The sequence below is a fragment of the Macrosteles quadrilineatus genome, unplaced genomic scaffold (genome assembly GCF_028750875.1).
Source record: "Macrosteles quadrilineatus isolate MER2022 unplaced genomic scaffold, UCM_ALF_1.0 Scaffold_2__2_contigs__length_208266976, whole genome shotgun sequence".
NCBI lineage: Eukaryota > Metazoa > Arthropoda > Insecta > Hemiptera > Cicadellidae > Macrosteles > Macrosteles quadrilineatus.
The window spans coordinates 182,788,415-182,801,304 of NW_026542595.1; the positions used below are offsets into that span (position 1 = coordinate 182,788,415).

Below are 12,890 nucleotides of genomic sequence, written 5' to 3' on the forward strand. Positions count from 1 at the left end.
TTGCTTGTTTATGAACATATTTTGATCAAATTTGGAAAATGCATTCATTTCACTCTAAACTATTAACATTTTACAAAAAAAAAAACATTTTTACCCTCCCTGTTGCAGCAAACCTAAGTACTCGTTAAATTAATGTTATTTAAATAATGAATAAATGTGATATTTTTAAGGAGACATTTTTGTGTAAATCCAATCAAGCAAATGGAAATTTGCTTAGTCTGCAGGTTTGCTGTGGCGGGGGTATTGATACTCCAATGATCTGTGTCTATTTTCAAACCGTCAAAAACACTAATGACTTCACCATTCGATATTTCTGAGTAATCACACGTTTCTTATGATAAGGGACTAAGAAAATGTAACTTGTTGTAGATATTTGGGGTTCTTGCTACGTAGAACGGGGATGTGGAGAAGGCCAGAGAGAGAGAAAAGTCTGGTGTCAAGACATTCACAACAACAGAGCTGTGTCACTGTACCACTGCAAGCCTAGAGATGAGCCTTCCAGGACTAAACCGTGCTTTGTGGCCTGTAGACATCACAAAGGTAAGGGAACATCAATGTGTGCTACCTATATAGTGTATACAGTAGTGAGGTTGATAAGAGATGAAGTGTCAAGACATTCACAACAACAGAGCTGTATCACTGTACCACTGCAAGCCTAGAGATGAGCCTTCCAGGACTAAACCGTGCTTTGTGGCCTGTAGACATCACAAAGGTAAGGGAACATCAATGTGTGCTACCTATATAGTGTATACAGTAGTGAGGTTGATAAAAGATTAAGTGTCAAGACATTCACAACAACAGAGCTGTGTCACTGAACCACTGCAAGCCTAGAGATGAGCCTTCCAGGACTAAACCGTGCTTTGTGGCCTGTAGACATCACAAGGTAAGGGAACATCAATGTGTGCTACCTATATAGTGTATACACTAGTGAGTTTGATCAAAGATTAAGTGTCAAGACATTCACAACAACAGAGCTGTGTCACTGTACCACTGCAAGCCTAGAGATGAGCCTTCCAGGACTAAACCGTGCTTTGTGGCCTGTAGACATCACAAGGTAAGGGAACATCAATGTGTGCTACCTATATAGTGTATACAGTAGTGAGTTTGGTGTCAAGACATTCACAACAACAGAGCTGTGTCACTGTACCACTGCAAGCCTAGAGACGAGCCTTCCAGGACTAAACCGTGCTTTGTGGCCTGTAGACATCACAAAGGTAAGGGAACATCAATGTGTGCTACCTATATAGTGTATACAGTAGTGAGGTTGATAAGAGATGAAGTGTCAAGACATTCACAACAGAGCTGTGTCACTGTACCACTGCAAGCCTAGAGACGATCCTTCCAGGGCTAAACCATGCTTTGTGGCCTGTAGACATCACAAAGGTAAGGGAACATCAATGTGTGCTACCTATAGAGTGTATACAGTAGTGAGGTTGATAAGAGATTAAGTGTCAAGACATTCACAACAGAGCTGTGTCACTGTACCACTGCAAGCCTAGTGACGAGCCTTCCAGGACTAAACCGTGCTTTGTGGCCTGTAGACATCACAAAGGTAAGGGAACATCAATGTGTGCTACCTATATAGTGTATACAGTAGTGAGGTTGATAAGAGATGAAGTGTCAAGACATTCACAACAACAGAGCTGTGTCACTGTACCACTGCAAGCCTAGAGACGAGCCTTCCAGGACTAAACCGTGCTTTGTGGCCTGTAGACATCACAAAGGTAAGGGAACATCAATGTGTGCTACCTATATAGTGTATACAGTAGTGAGGTTGATAAGAGATGAAGTGTCAAGACATTCACAACAACAGAGCTGTGTCACTGTACCACTGCAAGCCTAGAGACGAGCCTTCCAGGACTAAACCGTGCTTTGTGGCCTGAAGACATCACAAAGGTAAGGGAACATCAATGTGTGCTACCTATATAGTGTATACAGTAGTGAGGTTGATAAGAGATTAAGTGTCAAGACATTCACAACAACAGAGCTATGTCACTGTACCACTGCAAGCCTAGAGATGAGCCTTCCAGGACTAAACCGTGCTTTGTGGCCTGTAGACATCACAAAGGTAAGGGAACATCAATGTGTGCTACCTATATAGTGTATACAGTAGTGAGGTTGATAAGAGATTAAGTGTCAAGACATTCACAACAACAGAGCTATGTCACTGTACCACTGCAAGCCTAGAGATGAGCCTTCCAGGACTAAACCGTGCTTTGTGGCCTGTAGACATCACAAAGGTAAGGGAACATCAATGTGTGCTACCTATATAGTGTATACAGTAGTGAGGTTGATAAGAGATTAAGTGTCAAGACATTCACAACAACAGAGCTGTGTCACTGTACCACTGCAAGCCTAGAGATGAGCCTTCCAGGACTAAACCGTGCTTTGTGGCCTGTAGACATCACAAAGGTAAGGGAACATCATCTTTGAAAATTTCATGAATTAAGGTATGAGTATAAGAGACTATGTACCAAAATGTCTACTGCCTACACTAGCCTAGCTACTGTCATTAAATTTTCAGGTGTTTTCATTATGAAAATATTATTGTCCCTGCAAATGTCTATAATTTGTAATCAATTGCGAATACATAGAAGTAGCATAATCTAAATTACAAGTTAGATAATCTCTGGCTGGAACTTCACAAAAGTTAGCTACCGGTTTTTCAATTTACGAAGCAAGTCCTTAAGATTTAACTGTTTTAATAATACATGAACATATCGATAGAATCATTTGAGGGGGTTATGAAAACACATCATTGAGATTGTAATATGATACTTTTACATTTTTACGCCGTCTAAAGTACTGTAAGTTAAAAAGTATGTCCCCTACACAAAACTAAAATGTTTGTAATAAACACTCTACTTTAATCATAGCTTAGATGTACATAATATCTTTATTAGTTAAGTTTTATTTGTATATCAATTTCAACATTTGTAATAGAGCTCGTCCCGCGCCCAGCTCTTGCGCAGCCTATATATTTGTTTGCAGTGATAATCTCAGACACCAGATATACATGTAGAATTTTATAACAAGAATTCTCATTACTAAAAGACTTATAAAGTTTGTAAACACACATCTGTAACAACATATTCAAGCTTATTACTAAATGCTCAATGCACATTCATTTATTATTTTGGTTTGATTACAATTACTTAACTATGGTATCATATACCAGAAAAGTTTGATCACTGTATTTTCGTGTATGGAGTAGGTTTATACAGCATCGATTTCGTGATAACTTAGCCCTGGGACCGTTTTAAAGGTACCCACGTCAGGGATTTTGAAAGAATTTTTTGAAATATTCATAACAAATTACTGTAATATTTCTTTTATCTTCAAAACTCAATTCAAAATCAATATTGAATATTTTGTTTAAGAATTTATAGTAAAATATCCAGTTGGTAAAAATTTTTTAATTAAAAAATATTTGTATGGTAAAATATTCTATAGAACTATGAGGCTATTTTATTTAGTCTATGATTTTGTCATTGATAATAGGAAAGATTAGTAGATATTAGTAGACCACAGAAATAAGTAGGACCATTGCTGTACTGTATTACAAATAGAATGCTCTGCTCCCGAAAACTGTTTCAGGGGGTTAAAATAATTATCGGATTTAAAATACATAACTAGCTGTTCTGAATTAAACACAATTTTAACTGACCACTTGATTCTCGCACGTAAGACGGGCCAACAGCTTGTATATATATAACGTGACAGGGTATTTTTATTTCAAGATTCTGAATCAACCACTTAACGGATTTTCACGATTTGTGTGTTGAAAGAAAGATAATTTTCAGAACTAGGGAATGTCGAAGCCATATTTTTAGTTTAGGATTCAGTTTTTTAGTAATTAAGTTTTAATTTTTTTAAGTCTAGCAGCTGACGCTAACATTCTAGACGAAAGCTTTTGCTACAATACCATTTGCTTAACGTAACTGCTGTAAACATACAGCGTTTGTGACACAAATTCAGCATTTTGATAAAAATGAAATGACATACTAGGGTTGATTTATTTATACTAGGGAGGGGAAGTAATTAGTTGGCGGGGCTTCGCAGCCGTGGATGCAGCCATGGTGGAAGGAAAAAACATAGGTGTGCTATTCCCACATATTTTGGGATGCAACGATATTTATCAACCAAGGCAGATGCAGGATATGTGTCACTCAAAAATTCGGAGGTGGCGGGACAGATTTTGGTTCGGAGGTGGCGGGAAAGATTTGGGTTCGGAGGTGGAGGGAAAGATTTGGGTTCGGAGGTGGTGAGACAGATTTGGGTTCGGAGGTGGCGGGAAAGATTTGGGTTCGGAGGTGGAGGGAAAGATTTGGGTTCGGAGGTGACGGGACAGATTTTGGTTCGGAGGTGGCGGGAAAGATTTGGGTTCGGAGGTGGCGGGAAAGATTTGGGTTCGGAGGTGGAGGGAAAGATTTGGGTTCGGAGGTGGCGGGACAGATTTTGGTTCGGAGGTGGCGGGAAAGATTTGGGTTCGGAGGTGGAGGGAAAGATTTGGGTTCGGAGGTGACGGGACAGATTTGGGTTCGGAGGTGGTGAGACAGATTTGGGTTCGAAAGTGGCGGGACAGGGAGATAGCAGGAGCACACGCACCTCCCGGTAGTGGTATGCCTGGCAGATTGTGACATAATCTAGACTACTCCGACAACTTCTCCAACAACTACTCCGCAACTACTCCTACACGGTCCTACGCGGTATCATTGGAATTCTAACAATTAGGCACAAACTTCGGGGAAAAGAATTGGGTTTGAATTTAGCCACGCGGGGGTATGTAGTTGGTATTTCAGTTTTTCATAAGTTTTGAGGTCGTTATACAAAGTTCTAAAACGTAATGCGAACTCACAAATATCCTGAAAATGTTTCGACATTTTTAAGAAATGAAGATACAATGAGCAATATCCATAGCAAACAAAAACAGTATAAGTATAAATATTTGCCTTGACTCGAAAAATATAATTATAAATAAATATAATATAAATATAATCATATAAATAAATATAAATATAAATATAATCATAATACAATCATAATATAATCATAATATAAATATTGCACCTGTTGCTCGAATTCAAGCAATTGCAAAATATTAAAGGCATTTTTTTAACGAATAACAGTCACAAATTCCGTTGACTTAAAAGAGTCAACTCAAAGATAATGTATTCAATCACTCCACTCCAGTTATTGAAACTAAAAACGAGCTATTTTGCGTACTGTTTACAGGTTGAATACAATGTGTTGAGTTACAATGTGATTATTTCCATGCAGTGGTAAAAAAATCCCTTAAATACATTACCAAAGGTATTTTTAAATAAAAAATCCAATCTGAGTAAGTTTTGCGTAAAAGTCAGCGACTAAAGATATTTAGAGAAAGTAGTATAAGGTATTTAAAAGTTGGTATGAAAAGTAATAACACCTTAAGGTGTACCTTGAGCGCTCATCTTTGCAGCTAACCCATTATATCCACCCGTCAAAAGTTCTTTCATTAAACATTCCAGACTTCCAAAGTTGTCTTCAACTTTTAAACGCCGCTTCCTAGTTTTGTAGTATGTTTTTGCATTTATACTGAAAGTATAAACAGATTGTTTATTTATACTGTGCTAGAGTGTGATCCTGAGGTCACTGAATGAGTTTTAAACTGTTATGCATATCACGAAAACTTTAATGTTTATAAATATAATGTTTATAAAGAATTGTAGTTAGAACAAGTCTTTTTTACCAACACACCACCTTTTTTTTGTGTGGTTTTACCAAAGTGATGGAGCATGTCAGCAATAAAACCATCGAACAACAGTTTAATGTGGTTATCAAAGATGTGACAACGATGGTCGATTTCGACAAGAGGCGTCAGAGAACGTCTTTTAGTTTGGGCCTGACCAGTATGATTGGTCAAAATTTATCTCTTTCGTACGTGTATAATGAATTTTAAGATCTCATAAACGTATACCCAATGTAAAACGAATAGAGTGTGGAGATTGTTTATTTTACCTGTGGAAACAAACTTGCTACTGAAATGATAATCAATAAGTTATCTAAAATTTAGGAATTTGTAAAAACCATAAAATATTCCTTATGAATGATTTTTCTGCAACACTTAGTATGAATAAATGGTTAAGGAACCAATTTATCACTTTGTTGGTAGTAGTTATTTTTATTTATTGCACGTATAGCCTAACATTAATATTTTTGCCCACAAGTTTTAAGCTTACATCTCGGAAATCACTTAAGTAACACATAAAACTAATTTTGGAAGGATTACATGGATTGTAAATAAATTAATAAAACCATCTACGTGTGAAAACCAGCCTTTTCGTTACTACATTTTTTACTTCCCTCTGAAATTAAGATAGTAAAGTAGTCTCCTGCCACTTTTATGGACAAATACGAACAGGGGATTTTAAAATTCCGAAATGTGCCTCAAGGGTTAGGGCGTGTCCTTTCTGATAGCGTGTCATCCATTCCGACACGCTCAAATAGACCTTGTTTTATCCCAAAAATGTTATATTCTCTGTTTTATGTTTAAATACTAAAATATCCTCTTACTTAAAATGGGAGGGTTAATAGTTAACTACTCGCAGTTTAAATAGGATGCTGACCAAAATTCTAACTAGGAATTGCTCTAATTATTTCGTTACAAGTTGGGGAATTTAATTTAACTAAAATTCCGAGTTCCGAACAAGTATTTAAGTTTAAGGTATAATTAAGCAAAAAGTAACTTTGTAAAGTATATAATTATTGTAATTAAATTTATTATAATTAAACAATAACCAGGTGTTACAGCCTAACTGTAAAAATAATGTAAGAGCGATCCAGAGGGCATTTTACATGGTTCAACCAATATTAAAACATGAAGGATTTGTTTATAATAAATCAAACCAACATCCGTGTATATTGTTACTAATCAAGATTTAAAAATACTGTATATTTTTTGAAACTAAAATAGGCATGGTATATTGTATCAGACTAATTGTAATGTTTTCTCTAATATCCGAAAGATACCTCTAACCTTTATTTAGGTGCAAACTAAATCCAAAATAGGCACATTCCTTTTCAGCATGAGTTGAAAACTGAAAATCAAAAACATTCAATTTACTACAATATTGGTAACATTCAAATATATTTTTTAATGAATTCGTTACTTATGTTATATAGAAGGATCTTCGTAATAGTCACTTTGAATATGTGCTTTTGAGCTTGAAATTGCAGGTACCGCATCTTCTAATTTTAATTGATTTAAAAAACATTTCATTTAATTACATTCACCTTAATAAAGCAAGTTTTTACTTCCGATGAAAAGATATATTTTCTATTTTACTCTTCAAATTTTATTTTATCCTTGTCCTGAGGTCTACATTAATAGTTTGTTTATTTGCTTGTCATCTGGTTTGATATATTATTGTTTCATGTTTACTTTAAGTTTTGGATTTTGTTATTAAATACAATGAAAGAAGTGGCTCTAACAAATTGGGTTTTAATTTAATATATTTAAGGGCACAACATGGTGGCAGCGGTAAAGACCCAATAAATTGAGTAACAGGGTGTCTAATATATATGCTGCATTACAATGTCAGACTCAGAAAACTCAGATATAACAGTAAGAAGACAAACATCTAAAATGACACAACATTCAGCAACATTGGGCTTCATTGATAAATACTCCTTTAAACCAGAAGATTGGGGCCCATGGTTAAAAAAGTTCAATAGGTACAGAAATGCTACCAATTTAGATCAAATAGATGGAGAAAAGCAAGTAAATTTCCTTATAATATCCATGGGTGATAATGCAGAAAATGTATTAATAGCAGCAGGAGTAACAGAAGAAGATGAAAAGACTTATGATAAAGTGGTGGAAAAACTTAATAAGTATTTTACACCAAGGGTGAATTTGACCTATGAGAGAGCGAAATTCAATCAACGAGTACAAAAGCAAAATGAACCGATATCCGATTTTATAACAGATGTACATCAATTAGCTTCTTCATGTGATTACAAAGACATGAAAGACAGCCTTATTAGGGATAAACTCATTGTTGGAATAACAGATTCAAAGTTATCTAAGGAACTTCAACTGATGGCTGACCTAACCTTGCATGAAACAATAAATAGATTGAAACAAAGTGAAATTATAAAGAATCAACAAATTACTGTTAACAGATCAAGAGAACAAGATTTTGCAGAAATAGACCAAGTGAAAAAACATCCGAACTTGAAACAAAACATAAGACAATATACTTCTAATTGTTTTTACTGTGGAGGACAGAGGCATCCTAAGGAGGAATGTCCTGCTCAGAATATTGAATGCTACTACTGTGGATTGCAAGGACACTTCAGCCGATGTTGTAAAAAGAGACAGAATAATAAATACAGAAATCAGAACAATAAATACAGAAACCCAACACTGAATCAAATTCAGGAAAATACCGAGAACAGATTGGAACAGGATAATAGAAGCGAGGACGGGTATTACATTAACAGAGCTGAAGTTAAGAAAATAAGAGCGACAACAAGGAACTACAATAAACAGAATGAATTTGAAATTGATGTAAAACTTGATGGGAAATTGGAACATTTCAAGATTGACAGTGGAGCCGACGTGACGATTGTGCCTCCAAGAATGGCTAGAAACAAATTATTGACGAAATCAAACATTGTTTTAAAAACACCTGGGGGGAAGTATTTAACAGTTTTAGGTAAATTTGAAGGTGTAATTCAGTATAAGAATAAAACAACTCGTCAAACAATATATGTGATCAATGGTCAAGAGGAAGCATTGATTGGGAAACCATGCATCTCAGCCCTAGGGTTCTTAAGGGTCATCAGAAGAGTTAAAAATGACATTCAGTCAAGTGAATATTGTAGCAACCAGAATATCAACACAGACCTACAGAAGATCAAGAATAAATATCCAAGTTTATTTAATGGGATTGGTAAGATGAAGAAAGGAGCTCAACTTAAACTGAAACAAAATGCGGTACCGATGGAGTTAAAAACTCCTAGAAACATACCTATTCCATTAAGAGAAAAAGTGAAAAATGAACTTAAAAGAATGGTTGAAGCGGGAATCATTGAAGAAGTTTGCGGACCTACGGAGTGGTGTCATCCAATGGTGGTAAGACCTAAACCTAATGGCAGTGTAAGAATATGCATTGATCCTTCAGCTTTAAACAACCATTTACAGAGAGAAAATAACGTTTTTAATACTGTTGAGGACTTACTTGGATGTCTAGGGAATTCCAAATGGTATTCAAAATTAGATGCTAATTCGGGGTTTTGGCAAATACCGCTAGATGATGGTTCCTCAAAATTGACAACATTTATAACACCATTTGGTAGATTTTGTTTTAAAAGACTTCCCTTCGGAATTTCAACAGCCCCGGAAATATTTTGTAACAGGATGAAAAGTATTATTGGAGACATCCCAGGAATTTTGTGTTATATGGATGATATTTTAATTACCGGAGAAAGTAAACCCGAGCATGACAGCAGACTAGACCGAGTGTTACAAGAATTGGAAAAAGAAGGAGTTACCTTAAATGACAAGTGTGAAATAGGAAAAACAAAGATTTCATTCTTAGGTCACATTATTTCTTCTGGTATGATTCAAGCAGATCCCAAACACTTACAAGCAATAATCGATTTCCCCACACCCAGTGATGTGGGAAGTGTTAGGAGATTTCTAGGGATGTTGAATCATGTCGGAAAATTCATAGAAAACCTTGCTGATATCGTTCAACCACTGAGGGAACTACTAAAAAAAGATAGGGCTTTTGTTTGGGGTCCTAGTCAAGAACAATCATTTAAAACAGCCTTAAAGAGTTTACAAACAACTCCTGCCTTAATACCATTCAATTTGAAAAGGAGAACTATAATTTCGGCCGATTCATCAGCTTATGGTTTGGGTGCAACACTTTTGCAAGAACATCAAGGACATTTAAAACCTGTGGCCTACGCATCAAAGAGCTTAACACCGACTCAACAGAAATATGCACAAATTGAAAAGGAGGCTTATGCAATAGTATGGGCATGTGAACGTTTCAAAAATTTTATAACATGATTGAAGTTTCAAATTCAAACTGATCATAAACCTCTGATTCCTCTTTTAAGTAGTAAGGGTTTGGATGAACTGCCGCTAAGAGTTCAGAGATTTAAAATGAGATTAATGAGATATTCGTACGACATATTGTGGGTACCAGGAAAACAATTAACAACTGCCGACACGTTATCAAGAGCGCCAATCAACAAAACTGAAGAGGAAGATATTGAGAAACTTGCAGAAGAAGCAGAAGCATGTGTAAGAACAGTAGTTCAATCAATCCCAGTTTCATCTAATAAATTAGATGTAATAATAAAAAATCAAAGAGAAGAATTACAGGAATTGTTAGATATTACAATTCAAGGATGGCCTAAAAATAAGAACCTATTAAATGAAAGATTAAAAGAATACTGGGATCATCAAGCAGAATTGTCGATCAATGAAGATATACTTATGAGAAATAATCAAATAGTGATTCCTCCATCCTTGAGAAAAGAAATGTTAGATAATATTCATCAAGGCCACCAAGGTATTAAAAGATGTAAAGAAAGGGCTAAAATGTCAGTATGGTGGCCCAAAATTAATCATCACATCGAACAAAAAGTAACCTATTGCCCGCAATGCATTGCTGACAGAGTGCCTCCTCGCCATCCTATGATTCCTACAGAGGTTCCTGAAAGACCCTGGCAGAAAATCGGAGTAGATTTTTGTGAATTCAACAATGATAAATACATAATTCTCATGGATTATTATTCCAAATACATCGATGTATATAAGGTATCTAACTGTTCAACGGCAATATTGATTAAATCAATGAAGACATCGTTTGAAAAGCATGGCATCCCCGAGTCAATTAGATCAGACTCAGGTGTGCAATTTCTATCAGAAGAATGGGAACTATTCAAATCAGAATACGACTTCACAGGGGAAACTAGTTCACCATACCATCATCAGTGCAATGGTCAAGCTGAAAGTGGTGTGAAAATCTTCAAAAACATATTAAAGAAGTGTAAGGATAGACATCTGGGCTTATTGGCATACAATACGACGCCAAAGGAATGTGGTTATAGCCCATCACAACTATTAATGGGACGGTTTTTAAGAACAAATCTACCAGTGAATAAAGCAACTCTACTTCCAGCCACTCCAAATCACAATAGATATAGACTTAGACAATTGGAAGAAAAGAGGAAACAGGAACAACAGTTCAATAAAAGACATAGAGTGACCCAGGTCAAGGATTACCCAGAAAACGCTAAAGTTTGGGTATCGGACCGAAGAGAAGAAGGGGTAATCAAGGAGAAGTTAGAGAACAGGAAATATAACGTTGAAACAAAAAAGGGAGGAAGATATATCAGGAATTCAAAATTCTTATTCCCTATGTTCTCCTCTGGAGAAAGAGAAAATCCTGATAAAGAAAACCCCCATACACAGACACTTCCTCCAAGACAGACACATACACCAAGATCCAACCTACATAATCATTCTTCAACCATACACAGACCTACCAGAATTGTTAAACCTGCCAAGAGGTTCATAGAAGAACTTTAAGAGGGAGATGTCCTGAGGTCTACATTAATAGTTTGTTTATTTGCTTGTCATCTGGTTTGATATATTATTGTTTCATGTTTACTTTAAGTTTTGGATTTTGTTATTAAATACAATGAAAGAAGTGGCTCTAACAAATTGGGTTTTAATTTAATATATTTAAGGGCACAACAATCCTACAAAATACAATATGGACTCGACATAAGAGACGAAGACAACAGATGTTTGAAAGTTCAAAGGTCACTCGGAACCCTCAAGCTCTGACAGTCTTTGTTAAAGATCGATACTAGAATATGTCTTTTTGTCTACTTGCTTTCAAAGTTGTGTCATCAAACAATTTAATGAAGTTTCTTAAATTAATACAACTACTTTTTACTTAATCTTTTCCTGTTTACTTGAATTCACAAAATAGAAACACTTACTTTTAACGCTCAATTTTATTTAGCAAGTAGTATCAATCATCGATGTATAATAACTCTACATTATTATACATCGATGGTATCAATAAGTAAGCCTAATATTAGCGAAATTAGTTGAGATGTCTATATATTTGTAATGACCTTTTGCACTTCAATTTACATACCGTTAAAACTACATAATACATTTATTACATCATCCCGGAAAAAACGATAGAAGGCTTCACAACTTTATCGTTTGAATCAATTAAAATCAGCGAGTACTTCGAACATAACGAAAACGCAGATGATATAAAAAAGTCCTTTTGATTTTTACTTTTTAATATGAAAATAATAGATTTTACTTTATAAATTGAATAAAGGTACATGCCTTTAATGTATCAGAAAAAAAATTGTGAATTATAGATACAATACTATAATATTACAATAAAATCTGGTAATAATTGGTACTTTTCAATTATCTCGCCACTTTAAATATTATTGCGTAATTTTGGTTAATTAGTTGTAACGCTAACATAGCAAATCTTGAAAAATTTAGGAAATTGACAGGAAAGCAGGCTTACCTTTAAATAAGTCCATAGAGACACATAAAACCTCACAAAAGTAAAAGTAGAAATTTTCGTGGTCACTGACCACTTTTTCAACCACTGGAGATTGGAGAAATGGCAATAGCAGTTGCAATTTGAATCTATTACCTTTATTTATTTATCACATAACCTTGAAAAATATGCATTTATATATTCTGACTTATTCTATGTTATTTATAACCGTACTATACCGAACGTAGGCTACACAATAAAAACTGTGAGATTTAAATAAATAAAAAAATCCTCAACAAAAATTTACTTAAGTTTTACACTTAACAGTAGCGTGTGTGATCT

The 12,890-nt window shown here is 35.2% G+C and overlaps 1 protein-coding gene across 3 annotated transcripts in view; it reads left to right on the plus strand.

Moving 5' to 3' along the window:
• The window catches only part of LOC128987626 (thrombospondin type-1 domain-containing protein 7A-like), a 268,164-nt gene that overhangs the window by 176,896 nt on the left and 78,378 nt on the right, over positions 1 to 12,890 (plus strand). The window contains exon 4 of one of the 3 annotated variants that reach the window (XM_054408575.1): positions 370 to 540. In XM_054408575.1, coding sequence (XP_054264550.1) covers positions 370 to 540 — 171 coding nt within the window. Of the gene's footprint in view, positions 1 to 369; positions 541 to 1,666; positions 1,725 to 2,311; positions 2,413 to 12,890 lie in introns of those variants that run through there. The other 2 variants (XM_054408577.1, XM_054408576.1) reach the window with 2 other exon arrangements.